General features: G+C 47.8%; 2 protein-coding genes across 3 annotated transcripts in view; one reads left to right on the forward strand and one right to left on the reverse strand.

The window, feature by feature from the left end:
* Positions 1-454: 454 nt before the first annotated feature.
* POLL (polymerase (DNA directed), lambda) lies at positions 455-7,491 on the reverse strand. 2 transcript variants are annotated; one of them, XM_006831263.1, is made up of 8 exons: positions 7,316-7,491; positions 6,279-6,573; positions 5,955-6,111; positions 5,324-5,641; positions 4,345-4,518; positions 3,511-3,639; positions 1,142-1,310; positions 455-830 (listed from the first exon to the last, which is right to left on the reverse strand). In XM_006831263.1, exons 1-8 carry the CDS (start codon positions 7,425-7,427, stop codon positions 466-468), a joined length of 1,719 nt encoding a protein of 572 aa, XP_006831326.1. In that variant the 5' UTR covers positions 7,428-7,491; the 3' UTR covers positions 455-465. The 2 variants fall into 2 exon arrangements, with proteins under 2 accessions (XP_006831326.1, XP_006831327.1); XM_006831264.1 differs by having other exon boundaries at positions 5,600-5,641; positions 7,316-7,427.
* A 43-nt stretch (positions 7,492-7,534) lies between these two features.
* Positions 7,535-15,488, forward strand: part of DPCD (deleted in primary ciliary dyskinesia homolog (mouse)) — a 41,370-nt gene continuing 33,416 nt past the window's right edge. The window contains 5 exon segments of the mRNA XM_006878288.1: positions 7,535-7,598; positions 7,944-8,102; positions 8,105-8,186; positions 8,268-8,316; positions 8,319-8,433. Of these exon segments, the coding sequence (XP_006878350.1) occupies positions 7,535-7,598; positions 7,944-8,102; positions 8,105-8,186; positions 8,268-8,316; positions 8,319-8,433 (469 nt within the window).

A 15,488-nucleotide genomic window follows, 5' to 3' on the forward strand; every position in this document is an offset into this window, starting at 1 on the left:
TGAATGTCAGATTCACTTTACTGGGCCCCTCGGCCTTCCAATGTGGTCCTCACGGAGCCTGGGAACTCCCTTCCCAGCACCTCCAGCTGCATAGGAAGTGGGTGGGTCAAGAAAGTACATGTGGAACTGTTCGTTTTCCTACTCCAAAAGGTCCTGGATGATGTGGGGACAGATACTTGCCTCCCTGCCTGCAGACTCTCTCCCACCCCCCAACAACTAGGTCCCCTCCAGGGCAGAGGGGGAGGGGATTCTTGGGTCATTAGCACAGGAAGCTGGGCTACAAACCAGCCACTTATATGCAAAACTCCACCAGGGCCAGTGGTCCCGTAGAAAGACTTGAAGCCTGGGAAGGGGCTAGTGGACCCCAGGATCTGGGAGCTTGCTGAGGACTCGCTGGAAGCTCAAAGTTGGAAGTGGTAGGGGACACTAGATGGCCATCTGGGGAGGGGTGGTACCCAGCCACTGTCACCAGTCCCGCTCAGCAGGTTCTCGATAGGGGAGGCCCAGGAGCCTGAAGACATCCTTCTCCGATGGGGTGGGCAGCACCCGGCCAGGCCCTACCTTGAAGCCCTGAGTGTTCCGGATCACGGCTGTGCTGAGCGCATGCTCTGATAAGCTCATGCCCTTGGTCTTGGCCAGTGCCCGCATGGAGCGGTTGAAGTGGGCAGAGCCGGTGAAGTAGAGAAGAGCACAGGCAAACTCATCATAGGGCACGATGATGATGTCCAGCCGCCGGTGCCGCCGTCTGGGTCCTGGGAGCCGGCACACGCCCAAATACTTCTGCTGCTGGCCATTTTTCTCCTGACTCACCAAGTCATCTGTCAGGAACCCTACATAGCACAGGGGGCTGCTGGGAGGGCAGGGGAGCAGGCCCTCAGCTGTCCTGTCCTCCCAGGTCACCCCTAATCATCCCTGGCTTCTCTCTCCCCAGCTCACCCACTGATTTGCTGGATGACTGGCCTCCTCTGTGTAAAACACAAATGGTAATTCCTCCCCAGCCCGCAAAGGGTGGCACGTTAGCGTTGACTACTGCTCAGTCGTGTGGAAGTAGCTTTGGCCTTGTTATGAAGCACCCTCCCCTGCTGCCGGAGCCGCCCAGTCCTGCCCTGCCAGTATCAACCTGTCCAGCCAAGATACATACCTCTTTGCCGGAGGCTGTCAAGGAGGTGACTGAAGATGCCCTGGTGGGACCAGCCATCTGGGTGAGTGACTAGCACATCCACATCACCACAGGTGGCCTTCCCCCGTCGGTAGGAACCACATGCCACACACAGCAGCCCGGGGTTGAGGGCTAGGGCCGATTCCTGGACCTGGGGAAGAGTAGCAAAGAGCTCGTGAACTTCACGCCCTGTAAGGGACTCCTCTCTAGAGGCAGCAAGAGGACCTACCCTGACCCAGGGCCCATCCCTGCATATAGATACCAGGCTGAGGGAATAAGCTCCAGGGAAAGAGGCCAGAACATCTGCCCTGAAGAGCAGCTTTCTCTAGCTTCACTAGGACAGAAAAGGAAGAAAAGTGAGGACCCCACAGGAGGAAGGCCTGAGGGGAGAAAGTTCCTCAATTTTGAGGTAGGGCACAGATCTTTCACTGCCAGTGAAATTCCACTCAGGACAAGGGGGTGGGCACCAGGACACCACAGCCCCAGGTATCTATGGGTGTGGAGCTGGAGGAAGAAGGTGTAAGTGGGCTTGAGGCCTGAGCAGGTGGCAGGCAGGGTGTCCTGGGCCCAAGCCTGGGGAAATGCAGCAGACACCTAACTGCACCTGTGTAAAAGGAATGAAAACAAGCAAAGCAAGCCACCACAGAGGGCCACTGCTCACATCTTGACTTGGAAGACTCTAGGGAGAGGAAATAAGAGGCTAACAGAGTTGTCAGTTCAGGGGTGATAAGCCCATTAGCCTCTACCCTAGAGACACTGAGGTCTTTCATATGCAGGTGGTCACTCTGCCTCTGCCCCAGACACTAAGATTCCTGGGGCCCTGGATGCCCACTGCCAGGACACCTCAATTCTCCTGACATGGGGATTCTGCTAATCCCTTCACTCATGTCTAGAGCCTCCCAAGAGAAAACTCCTAAACCTGGAGCCCTGACATGCAGGAGGTCAGGTGGGAAGCCACTCTATTCTAATGGGCTGGGGGCTGGCTGGGGCATTCTCTGTGACTGGAAACCATGGCTGAGTGACAGTGACGTGGTATCATCACTAACACCAAGGCTGAGCATCTATCCTGCATCAGCCTCAGCCCTGTACCATCTGATTTCAACTGAACAGAACCATCCAAATCCTAGACCTGAGTGAGCAAGCTTACCTGTAGCATCCAGCCCCTAACCTGAAGCCAGTGGAGCTGCCAGCACAGTCAGTGCCAAATGTCTCCCAGCCTCCCTCAAATCTAGCTTTCACCTGAGCTGGAGTCCTGGTGTGGCGCTGTAGGATAAGCACTGGACTACTAACCACAAGGTTGGCAATTCAAATCCACTAGCTGCTCTTCCAAAACCCTATACAGGGTTGCTATAAGTCCAAACCAACTTGACAGCACTTAACAATAATAGCATGTCCTAGTGTGGTACCATAGGATAAGCAGGGGCCTGCTAACTGCAAGGTAGATGGTTCAAATCCATCAGCTGCTTCTTGGAAACCTTATACAGGGTTGCCATGAGTTGAAATTAACTAGATGGCACTTAACGACAATTATCAAATCCTTAACCCAACTCCAAATAAGATCCAAATCTTGGCCAAACCTTATTTCTAAGACAACCACAAATTTTAAATCAAAAGCAACCAATGCTAATAAAGCCTTCATCCTAATTTGGGACTAATCTTAATGTAATCATTGATCTAGCTCCAAACCTAACTCTATGGAAGTATAGGCATTTAGCGCTGGGAGGGCTTCCTCCTGGAAAGAGAACTGAACCTTCACCTACTTGTGTATTCTTGGCAGGAAAGAGTCCATCGAATTCACTAAGTTTTCTAAGGAACTTGTGACCCAAAACAAAATTCAGAGCCTCTGTCCTAGTCGATCCTAATATAGCTTGTTGTTGTTTTTGTTAAGTGCCATCTAGTCAATTCCGACCCATAGTGACCCTGTATAGGGTTTCCAAGGAGTAGTTGGTGAGCTTGAACCACTGACATTGCAGTTGAAACAACTTTGTGGTCTGACGCATTAGCCCACAACGCCATTAGTCCCAAATACCCTCAAGCAATTCTGAGCAAAATCTGCGTCCAATCTTGTCCTAATAACCCAATCGGAACAACTATGCTTACCATCTAACCCAATCCTAACTCTGCTGACTCTAGAGAACCCTAATCCAGAGAAAGCAGGTGTTACAACTGCCCTCCGGAAGTTGCCCACCTCCTCCTTGCTCTTTCCCCACTGGTCCCAGCCTCTGTTGACCCACAGCCTCTTCTGCCTGCTGGGCTCCTCAGCTGAGGCATCCAGGGTTTTTGGCTTCAAGCCAGGTCCTGACTTTCTAGCAGAGCCTGGTTTTCCTCTCTGTGCTGGGATGCCTGCTTACTATTTGCTGGATCTCTGTTGCCTCCTCCCTGGGAATGCGTTCCAGGAAATCATCATAATGCTTCAGGCCGATGGCCTGTTGGGTGGTCAGGGAAGCCTGGCTGCGGATGTCTTCCAGGCTCCGGAAGCCCTGGAGAAAGAAGCCAGATGGGGAGGCTCTGAGCATTCAAGACCAATGATGAGGCAGGGAGTGAACACATACACAGAGGCTTCCTTTCTACACCCCCTATACCCCCGGTCCGGACACACATACACATATCCAACTCCAAGGAAGGCCCAAAGCAGGACCAGTCCCAGCAGGAGCCTGGTTTGTAATCAGTGTGACTTTGGAAGGGCAGGAGGCATTGAAGACAGGCTACAGTCCTAAAATACTGGCTCACAGGCTTCATCTTAGCTTGAGTCCTTCTGTCAGGGCCTGGGCCTCCCATTGTTATCAGACTCCCAGATGACTCTGAGCTAGGTTTGGGAGCCACTGCTGTGGCCACGCAACCCCAGCCCAGTCTCTTCAGGGGGGCTGAGAAACCTACACCACAGATTGATGCTTCAAGGATACCAAAAAAAGGGCTATTCTGGGAATCAGGAGGCGTCTCTATGAACACTGATACCATTTGAACCAGAGGTTGGCAGTTCAAGCTCACCAGCCGCTCCTCGGAAACCCCTATAAAAGGGTCTCTTTGAGTCAGAACTGATTCAAAGGCACTTAACAATAACAACAACCCTTGAAAAGTGGTCTTCCTATCATTGGGCTGTTGCCATCAGAACACAGGTGTAGGGACGCTGGGACAGGGGCTCTATGACACAGGAAACTGAAGTTGAAGCTAGGCTGGCGTGTGACCTGCTGGTACCACATGTGGGCGGTCTTGGTTCCTGCTCCCCAGATGTTGGAGAAGAGCTCTAAGACAGGCACGTTCTCGCTGATATGGTCCAGCTTCCGCAGATGCCCACTCTCCAGGATCTCTACCACCTTCTCAGCCATGCGCTTCCCAATCCCTGGGATATTGCAGGCCTCCTAGAGAAGTGGACCAAGGCAAGAAAGAAGAATGAGAAGACAGGAGATGCAGAGCCAGCAGGCTGGAAGTTCCCTTCTTTAGCAGAAGTCTACAAAAAGGCCAGCCTGGCTGGTTGGCGATTGCATGGCATGTTAATTTGGGACCCAGTTTAAGAAGTAGATTTTGGATTGAATGGGGGCTGGGTAATCTGTCTCTTGATTCCCAGAGGAATGGAGGCCAGCAATAGGCAATGGAGAAATGATGGTTCCAGTAGTGACTGTCATCATCACATCAACCGCTGACATTTATTGAGGGTTGAGAGGATGGCATAGGACCAGGCAGTGTTTCATCCTGTTGTGCACAGGGTCACTATGAGTCAGAGCTGACTTGACAACACTTATCAACAACAACTGTGCATCAGTCCTGTACTAAAGTGCTTTACAGAGATCCTCTCATTTAAGCCTCATAACCTTACTATGAATTAGCTCCTATTCCTAGGCCCTTATTACTAATGAGGTAACTGATGTTCAAATTGCCTAAAGTCACACAGCTAGTGGATGAAGATAAGCAAAATTCAAATCCAGGCTTGGTGGCTTCCAGAGTCTAAACACATAGTATAACAAACCCCCAAGGACCTATCACCCAGATTCAACGTTTATCAAGATTTTGCCAATCTGCTTTCATCAATCTTTTTTTTCTTTTGTGCAAATACCAGACATACAATGTGAACCACTACACCTGACTGATCCCCACTTGTGACTGTTGCTGCCACCAAGCCCTGATCAGTAAAGAGAAGACCCTTAATCTTGCTCTTGTCCTAGGTACCTGGTAAGAGGTGACAGGCTTATGGAAGCTCTTCAGGGCACTGATGGCCCTGGCATAACCCAGGGCCCTCCACTTGTCTCCTTGAACACTGTAGGCTTTGGCCAGCACTTCCAACTTCTCTGTGATGTGGGGGTTGTGGTTGACCGCCTTCTGGCTTGAAGGCTGTGCACAGACCCATTTACCCAGGGCCTCAGGGACTGGACTGGGCTCACCATCTTCCTCCAGGGGAAAGGGGTAGCGGCCACTGATCAGGGCTTCCAGATCGGCTTTGCTAACCTGGGTCTCTTCTCCATCACTGGTTTCATCATCAGTGCCGGGCTTGAGATAGGAAAGAAGCGACAATAATAAAGAGGACTCCTTGGAGGTAGGGGTTGAATCTCCTAGTAATAATGAGGCTAGGCCTTCTGGATCACATCTGAGTGTGGGGCTAGATTCTACTTGGCATCCCCCAGTGTCCAGCCCCAGGATCCCCATGGTATGTGGTGGATGTGGACTGACGATAGAGGAGGGATAAATGTTCACAGTAGAGCGAGCCTTCCTCTCTCAGACTTTGTAAACCATCACCAAGTCATCCTTTAAATAATTTGGTTGCTGGTGAGGAGGGAGCCATGGAGGCTGGGAAGTTCCTGACCTGGGCTTGGGTACTTGGTGCCTCTTCTGCCTTCTGGAAAAGAGATCTAGGTCTGGTGGAAGGAGGAGAGAGGACTGTCTCGAGCTGAGCCTCACGGGAACCAGGATGAGCAGAAGAATCTTGGTTGGCTTTGCTGAGCTGTGGTTGGTCCAGGTACCTAGGGGAATGGTGATGAGAGGTCTTATCTTACCTCTGCCCCCATCCTTCTCTCTGACATCTTGACTTCCCAATGTCTCCAATCAAGACAGTAAGAGTTATTTTTTTAAATCCCAGAGCTCAAAATGTTGCCAGAAAATATCTGAAGAAAGGCTGGGACCAGCCCACCTGTTGGGGATGAATATGCTGAATCCTGCTGTGTCCACCAGCCTTTTCTCCTGAAGGCACAAGCTCAGCCAGGCTGACTTTACCAGTTGGGCACCTGGGGGCAGCCAGGATAGTTTAAGGAGACGAAGAGCCCGTTCACAGTCCATGTCTTCATCCACCACAATGTGAGTGACCCCTGGGGCCTGGGCAGGGCATATCTGGCCACCATGCTGGACAATCTGCTTCTCAAAGAGTTCGGCCCGGGCTCGCCCAATGCCAGTGGGCACAACATGAGCCCGCAGGGATCTCAGCCACTCTGTGGAGGGGACATTCAGATGCCTATTGGCATGACTTTCAGACATGATTTGAATAAACCCTTTTACAGTCCCCTCTCCTTCAAGCAGTCATTTCTCCTCTCTTGTAGACAGTCTGCCTTCTGAACATCTTAGCTCAAGTAGAAAGCACAGTTCTCCTGGACCATTACTTTCCTATAAGGACCTAGTACGGAGAACAGTGCTTGTCAGAATGTAGGTTCCCTATAAATGAATGGATGAATGCCTCTTTTCTCCCTCCTTTGAAGTGCAACTCAAACACCTCATTTTGATCATTTCCTCCTATCAGTGTGCACAAGGCTGGCATGTTTCTTGTCTTTATAGACTCAGTCTCCAGACCTTCTCCATTCCCCCAGGTCCTATGAAAGCCTTTGTCATCTACTTGTCAATTTGGTTGCAAAACAATTTATAACCCTAAGATCTAAGTACGATTTCTGTCCTGGCCCTTCTAAGGTTGCCTCCTGGAGGGCAAAGTTGGCCATTTCCTGAGAAACCAAGGAGTATTTTCTGATTGATGAAGGTCTGGGGCTGGGATGGAAGATAGCACAGCAAGTGGCCTGTCAAAGACATAGGACCAAGCATCGCGCAAGGCAGGTACAAACAGATTCACAGGCCCTGAGCAGACCAAGTCAGCCCCATACCTGATTCTGGATATGGTTATAATGTAGGTTAAAAGAAAGGTTGAGATCTCAAGCACATGAGAGGTCTGAGAGTGGGTCAGCTCACCGCCTGCTTCTTCTCCATCTTGCTTTGAAATCTTTGCAAATGCTTTCGATGATGGATTGGCATGAATTTTCTTGCGCTTGGGAAATGCCTTCAGGATGCCCCTGGAGTCCATGGAAGTAAGGCTGGGTCTTGGCTTCTCTGTCTGAGGGTTAATCTTGGGCAGCTGCTATGTGGAAGGAAATACTGAATTGACATTACCCAAGTCCTCTCCCTACAGAAATGGGGGTCTCTACTGACCAGTTCAGTCTCCAGCGGTTTCCCAAAACCCAGTTGAACCTCAGTGGTTTGGCCTGGCTCCACACTCACAAAGTCAGAGTATGTGGGCAGGGGGAGTAAGATAAGATTGGGACTAGTGGAGGGCTTTTGAGGGGTTGTTCTACAGATTCAGTGCACCATTTCCAAAAGGTTTTCCCCAAAGGGGATGTTAGGCTGAAAAATGGAACCTGTCTTTAGGAAGGACTTGGGGTCTCAAGATGTGGAGACTGGAGGAAGCCTGCACATAAACCACACACACTTTTTTTCTACCTCTGACACAGACCCACAGAGGAAAATTTGGGGGGAAGAGGTTTTGGGGTTAAGGGAACACCCTGCACCTGCCCTGGTCCCGGGAGCTCTAGCCTCTCGGCAGCGTGGGGTGCTCAGCGGCACAGCTGCGAGGAGGTGAGGCACGCCTGGAGCAGGTGTGGGGCGTCCTCCGTGATTGGGGGAGTCTCGGTCTCACAGCTGGGTGTGGAGAAGACCCCAGCAGGTGTTGTGTACTCGCCGTGTGCGCAGCTGGCACGGGCCAGGACTCACAGCTGGAGGCCAGAAGAGGACTAGAGAGTCCCAACTCTTCCCCGAGAGCCCCTCCCTCCCTGGATTCGGCTCCCTGGTAACCCCGGGGAGGGCGGGAGTGAAAAGTCTTACCGGAAGGCCAATTAGAGTGGACGAAGTGAATAAGGGCGGGGGGTAGGGAAGGGCAACTGCCAAGAACACCTTCCGGGTCAGCCGGAAGTGACCCTCGACGGAGCGGTTACTATGGTATCGGTCGGGCGCGCAGCGGGGCCGAGGGAAGATGGCGGTGAAGGGCTGGTTGGAGAGTCTGCGGGCTGCCGAGAAGACGGCGTTGCTGCAGGACGGTAACTTGAGGTCCCCCGAGAACCCTCGTCCTTTCCTTCAGGGTCGGGCCCTCCGCCCAGGAGCCTCTGGAAAGGGCGTCAAACCTTGGGATGCCATAGTCAGGCATAGCGCCGCGATAGTCAGACGGTCCAGGTCCCTCATTTTCAGATGAGTAAACTGAGGCCCAGAGAGGTGACGTGACTGGACCACACGTCTGTGGGCACCCCTAGTTTCCCCGACACCACCTCGCCTTGCTCTGAGTTCTGTTGCTGAAGGCGGCCTGGTGTCCTGGGTTCTAGCTCTGGTTCCACCATTCATTTATCAGGAGCTCCTTCCTCAGCTGGCTCCTTTACTTGTTTGAACCTCACTTTTCTCATCTGTAAAGAAGGTGAGTGGGCGGGCCACCTCTGTTATCTCTGAGGACCTTGCCAGCTGTAATGTTTATAAGTGACCCGGAAATGTTCTTGGGACTTTAGTAGTGGAGATAGGTCCAGAAACTGTGCCTGGAAAAGGTGGGCACAAGGGTATGGAGTCTTGACTTTCTCTCACCCTAAGACTGGCAAGTATAGGATCTCTTGGGCCTCCGGGACCCATTGATGATTTAGCAGCCAGAATGAAATAGGTGTCAATTTCTACAGTTCTTAGGATACCAGCTAGGAATATGTCCACAAGCAGAGGTCAGTCAGGGGAACTTGGAGTTTGTAAAAATTAAATTAGCTGCTCCTTTGCTCATTCATTTCATGAAACATTTAGGGAGGTTTTACTCCACGGAGTCCTGGTGTGGTGCTGTAGGATAAGTCCTGGGGTACTATCCAAAAGGTCTGTGGTTATCCTGGGGAACTAACCAAAAGGTCGGTGGTTCAAACCCACCAGCCACTCCTCGGAAATTCATACAGAATCACTATGAATTGGAACTTAACAACACATAGTTACAGCAACAAGCTCTGTACTAGGGCAGATAGACAGACATGTCATAGGTATTCACATTGTGGTCAAGTCAAGGAAAAAGACATGTAACAAAACATTGTGTGTTAAATAGAGGTATAAAATGCAAAGAGAGCACAAAGGTAGAAATAATGGTTTCTTTGGGAAAAGAGCTAACAGAAAAAGTGGCATTTAGGTCCTAAAGAGTTCATTGTTGCTAAGTGCCAAGGAGCGACACTGCGTAGGCTTTCCACAGAGCAGCTGGTGGGTTTGAACCTCGACCTCTCCATTAGCAGTCCAGGGCTTTTAATAGTGTTTGCTAATGAGAAGGTGAGATGGCTATACCAGGAAGAATGAATCCTACATGAAGACATGGGTGTGAAAATATATAACTTATTACTAGGAAAAAAGATTTGGGAGGCCAGAGGTGTCGCCCACTCAGTCATAACAAACCTTCATCAAGCACTGACATCCTGTCAGACACTATGCTAGGTGCTAAGATACAAAGGTGAGTCAGAGGGTCCCTTTTCTCAAGGAGCAATAAGGGAAATGGTGGGAGATGAAGAGAGATTGCAGATAATCAGGGCATATTGTGATAAATGGTGTGGTACTGTGAGCTAATGCGTCAGACTGCAAAGTCGTTTGAACTGCACGGTCGGTGGTTCAAGCTCACCAGCTGCTCCTTGGAAGCCCTATAAAGGGTTGCTATAGGTCTGAATTACTCAACAGCATGTAACAACAACCATGACACTGTCTCGCATGACACTGTCTTGCATCAACCAAGAAGACGTCAATTTGGTTTTTGTAGTATCACGAAGCAATGTTTTGGTTTTTTTTCCAAACCAAAAAACAATACAGAACAGAATAATATGCAAATATGCCTTTTCAATCTTCCCCTGTAGATTTACCTTCTTAGGTTGTGTGTGGACTCCTGGTGTGGTGCTGTGGCAGTTCAAACCCACCAGCTGCTCCTTGGAAACCCTGTACAGGGTCACTATGAGTTGGAACCAACTCGACAGCTTGTAACAGCAACAGGTTGTGTGTACATATGGGAGCATGCCACCTGCCTCTCACCCAAAATCTGTTATTCATAATTATATTGTTGTTGTTAAGTACTGTCAAGTTGGTTCCAACTCAGAGCAACCCAGTATAGGGTTTTCAAGGCTTTAAATCTTTGCTGAATCAGAAAGCGTCATCTTTTTCCTATGGAGTGGCTAGTGAGCTCAAACTGCCGACCTTGTGGTTCGCAGTTCAGTGCTTATCCCATGAAGCCACCATGCTCCCTTATTCACTGTGACATATTAAAAATAATTTTAAAAAGTTACCCATAGACCCTATCCAGAGAAGGAGCGACACCAAAAATGGAGGCAGAGATGACATGGAGAGATAGAGCAGTTGAAGACTCTAGACTCAATGGAAAGAGAAAGGCTGTGTGCTGACAGCCAGGAAGCAGGCTTGCAGAATGTGCCCTTTGGTTGTTTAAATGATTATATATTCCTGAGTGTTTTTGTGTACATCCCCCCAAATAAAACAAACAGGGAATAGAAGCACATACTGTTGAATGATGATGAATGGAGGGCATTGTAATAATTGCAATGAAATGATGAGTGTAAAACCAATCTTCTCCCATGTAAACTATCACTCAATTTGCAATAAAAACTTAAAAAATAAGACAAAAAACCCAGCTCAGATGTTAATTCCTGCAGAAGACTTTCTTTAAACCAACTTCCCTCCATGACAGGAACAATCTAATCCTCCCTTTACTTTTTTCTTTTAATGTTTTATTGTGAATTATGTGATAGTTTACATGGAAGAACATTAGTTTTACATTCATCCTATCGTATATTGTTTCATTGCCATGGTTACAATCCCCTTGATGCATCATCAGCCAACCAAAGGGTATACGCTACAAGCTTGCCTCCTCCCTCCCCCCCCACCCCCTCTGGGTCTAAAGTCCCCAGCTGCTCCATCTCTCCACGTCATCGTCTCTGCCTCCATCTCAGGCATCACTGTTTCTCTGGGTAGGGTCCCACTCTCCGCTCTTCTCCCTTGATGGTCCCAGGGACCTCTGCTCCTAGACTACAAAGTTAATCACTCCCCTCCTTGCTACAAAAGGTCTACCTTTACATTTCCAATCCTTACAATCAGTCCTAATAACAATTATTCACTATTGTATCACAAAAGACCTATCCATGTTTCATTTCATCAGCCCCGCCTAGACATTGGATACTACTTAGTAGAGATTCTACCTTCCTCCATGCCCTCTGGATTTAGGTTCCCTCTTGAAAGCTTGTAAGCAAGTCACTTCTTGCCTTTGTAGCCCCCCCCCCCCTTTTGGGTAGCCAATGTCCAAGTTGCCCATCCCTGTCTACTCTGTGTATGGAGCGGGTGGGAATGATCCTTGCTACTGCATCCATAGGTATAGGTTAAGTTAATCAAATTGTATCAGATTACTCTTTTTTTCCTCTTCTTTCTTCTTCTAGTTGAGCTCTGATCATCCAGTCATTGAAGCCAGTGGGTATTATATGCAAGTGTGGGTGTTCTTATGCATATACCCTCTCTTCTTATCAGCTGGACATTTCACTCTCCACTTTAGTCCCCTGTGGCTATGTCACTGACTCTGGGCCCAAGAGTCCCCAGGTCTTGCCACACTGTTGGCCAACCAGGTCTCCACCCGGGGCCACAGGAGTGTATTGAACGTTGTAAGGCTTAGCTTGCAGCTTCATTGCTGTTTTTCCCTTAATTCCTCGTACTGGTGACGAACGTGGTCACCAATCAGAGCGTGTATTCCCATTGAGTCTTTGTCTTGAAAGGGGGTTTGCTCTGAGGGAACCTGGCCACTTGCCTTGATGTCTCCTGGGCAAGCAACTTGCTTGTTCTTGTAGTAACTCCCTTTACTTTTTCTGTACCTTTCTCAAGTCTGTGCTGCTTCCACGCTGTAAAATAACTTTTTAAAAAGTTACCCATAATCCTTGCTGTTGTTAGGTGCCATTGAGTTGGTTCTGACTCGTAGCAGTTTTGTATCCCATAGAATGAAACACTTCCTAACCCTGCACCATCCTCACAATTGTTTCTATACTTGAATCCTTTGGTGTAGCCACAGTACTGTGTTAATCCTTCTCATTGAGGGTCTTCCTCTTTTTTACTGACCTTCTGCCAAGCATGATGTCTTTCTACATGGACTGGTCCATCCTGATAACTTGTCCAAAGTACATGAGTCAAAGTCTTGCCCTCTTCACTTCTAAACAGCATTCTGTCTATATGTCATCTAGGACAGATCTGTTTGTTTTGGCAGTCCATGGTGTATTCAGTATTCTTCTTCGGCACTGTAATTCAGGGTCATCAATTCTTTGGTCTTCCCTTCCTGACCGTCCAGCTTTTGTATGCATAGACAATTGAAACTATCATGACTTGGGTCTTGGACATCTTAGTCCTCAAGCCAGCATCTTTGCTTTTTAATACTTAAGTCCCTTGCAGCAGATTTGCCCAGTATAATATATGATTTGATTTCTTGAGAGCTCTGGTAGCGTAGTGGTTACGAATCGGGCTGCGAACCTTAAGGTCAGCGGTTCGAAACTACCAGCTGCTCCGCGGGAGAAAGATGAGGCTTTCTACTCCCGTAAGGATTTACACCCTCGGAAACCCTGTACAGGGTCGCTATGGGTCGGCACCGACTCGATGGCACTTAACAACAACAACAACTTCTATGGGTGTTGATTTTGGATTCAAATAAAATGAAATCTTTGATAACTTCAGTGTTTTCTCCTTTTATCATGTTGTTGCTTATTAGTCCAGTTGTGAGGATTTTTTTATGTTGAGGTGTAGTCCATATGGAAGACTGAAATCATTGATCTTTATCAGTAAACTTTATCAAGTCCTCTTTGCTTTCAACAAGCAAGGTCGTTTCATCTGTATATCACAGGTTGTTAATGAATCTTCCTCCAATTCTGCTGCTGCATTTTTCTTCAGATAATCCGGTTTCTCAGATATTTGCTCAGCATACAGATTAAGTAAGTATGGTGAAAGGATACAACCTTGATGCACACTTACTTGATTTCAAACCACAGTTCTGTTTGAACAAATTCCTCTTACTCCATGCACAGGTACCACATGAGAACAATTAAGTGTTCTGGAATTCACATTCTTTGTAATGTTATCCACAATTTGTTATGATTCACAAAGTCATATACCTTTGTGTAGCCAATAAAACAAAGGTAAACATCTTTCTGGTGTTCTCTGCTTTCTACCAAGATCCATCTGACATCAGAAATTATTTCCCTTGTACCACATCCTCATCTAAGTCTGGCTTGAATTTATGGCAGTTTTCCATTGATGTAGTTGCTACAACCTTTTTAAAATTATCTTCAGCAAAGTTTTTATGTATTTATTTTTTTATTTAAGGTTTTTATTGTGGATTGAGTGAAAGTTTACAGGGCATATCATCAGTTTTACATTCAACAAATCATACATTGTTTCATTACAACGATTATAATCCTCTCCGTGTACCATCAGTTAACAGTATTTCTCTCTATCCACTTTAGCTTTTTAAAAACAAACAAAAAAAAACCACTCAGGCATATATAATAATTTAAATCTCCAAAGGGAACATTCTGCAAGTCTGCTTCCTGGCCACCAACACTTAGTCCCTCTCTTCTTAGTCCATGAATCTAGAGTCCTTAGCCACGCCCCCTCTCCATGCCCCCATCTCTGCCTCCATCTCTGGTGCTGCTGCTTTGGATAAGGTCCCACATTCTGCTTGTGCTCTTCTCCCTTGATGTCCTAGGGTCCTCTGTTTCTGCACTATAAGATTAACCACTTCCCTGTTTTTGTTACAAAACTTCTACCTTTACAATTGTGACAGTCGCAATTAATCATTATAACAGTTATTCACTATTGAATCTTATGAATCTTATCCCCATCTCTTTTCACCAGACCCATTTAGACAAGACAGCTATTCAGTGGGGACTCTTTCTTTTCCCCCCTACTCTTAAGCTAAACTCCCTCTTGAAACCTTGAAAGCCAGTCACTTCGTGCCTTTATTGCCCCCTCATTTTAGGTAGCCAATGTCTAAGTTGCCTGTCCCTATCTACCCTGCGTACAAAGGGGATAGCATTGATACTTGATGTGAAGACTCTTTCCCTCTCTACTGGTATTTAGAGTAACTACCGCTCTGAGTATAGCTCAGGTTCATCAAATTGAAGCAATTTACCCTTGTTAACCTTTTTTTTTTTTTTTGCAATCTTCCTGTAGTTGAGCTCTGATTATCGAGCCCTCTAGGTCAAAAGGGTACTTGTATGCAAGTTTGGGTGTTCTTGTGCATCTCCCCTCACTTCATGTCAGCTGGATGCTTCACTCTCAGCTCTAGCCCTTTGTGGCTAAGTCCTTGTCTATGGGCTCAAGTGTCCTCAGGTCTCACCACACTTTGGACCAACCAGCCCTTCCTCTTCTCGCTCTCATCTCCAGGTCAGTGGGATTCAATGGACTGGGGTTAAACTCAGCCCATTTCTTCATTGCTGCGTTTCTGCCTCTTCCACTCACCAGTAGACCAGTGTGGTCACGAGCAAGCTTACATGCTTGTTTGTGTGTTCCCTTTGAGTTTCAGTCTTAGAGGGGAGTTTGTCCTGAAGGCACTTGATTGCTAGCCTTGATGTCTTCCTGGCAAACAGCTTGCTTATTCTTGTAGTAGCCAGTCATGCTGACATTTTTGTTTTGTTTTTTTCCTGATGATCTTTCTTTGAAGATGTATTTTCTGTCACTGTAACTGTTCCAGTCTGCTTGTCCTTCCCAGTGGGAATGTCCCACCTCATAAGGTTCTGGATGGGACTCAGGATTCCACCTAAGGTCCTATACTCTGTAAAGGCTTTCCACGAGGCTTATTTCACTGGGCAAGTTGTAGAACCCCTTTGAGGTATTCCAATCAGTTATAGGCTAAAGGTGAGCTTACAAGTTTTCTCTAGTCATGTTTCCCAACATTCCTTTCTATTCCACTCAAGTGTCTATTTTACAATAGTAGGAAAGGGAAACTAATATTCATAAGGTAGTCAAGGATTTTAGTATTATTTACCCCCTTCAAGCTATACCTAGATCCCTGTATTCCAGAGCCCTGTTGTTCCAAGGTTGAGTATGCATCACTATTTACCTCTGTCCCACT

The sequence above is a fragment of the Chrysochloris asiatica genome, unplaced genomic scaffold (genome assembly GCF_000296735.1).
Source record: "Chrysochloris asiatica unplaced genomic scaffold, ChrAsi1.0 scaffold00003, whole genome shotgun sequence".
Taxonomy (NCBI): domain Eukaryota; kingdom Metazoa; phylum Chordata; class Mammalia; order Afrosoricida; family Chrysochloridae; genus Chrysochloris; species Chrysochloris asiatica.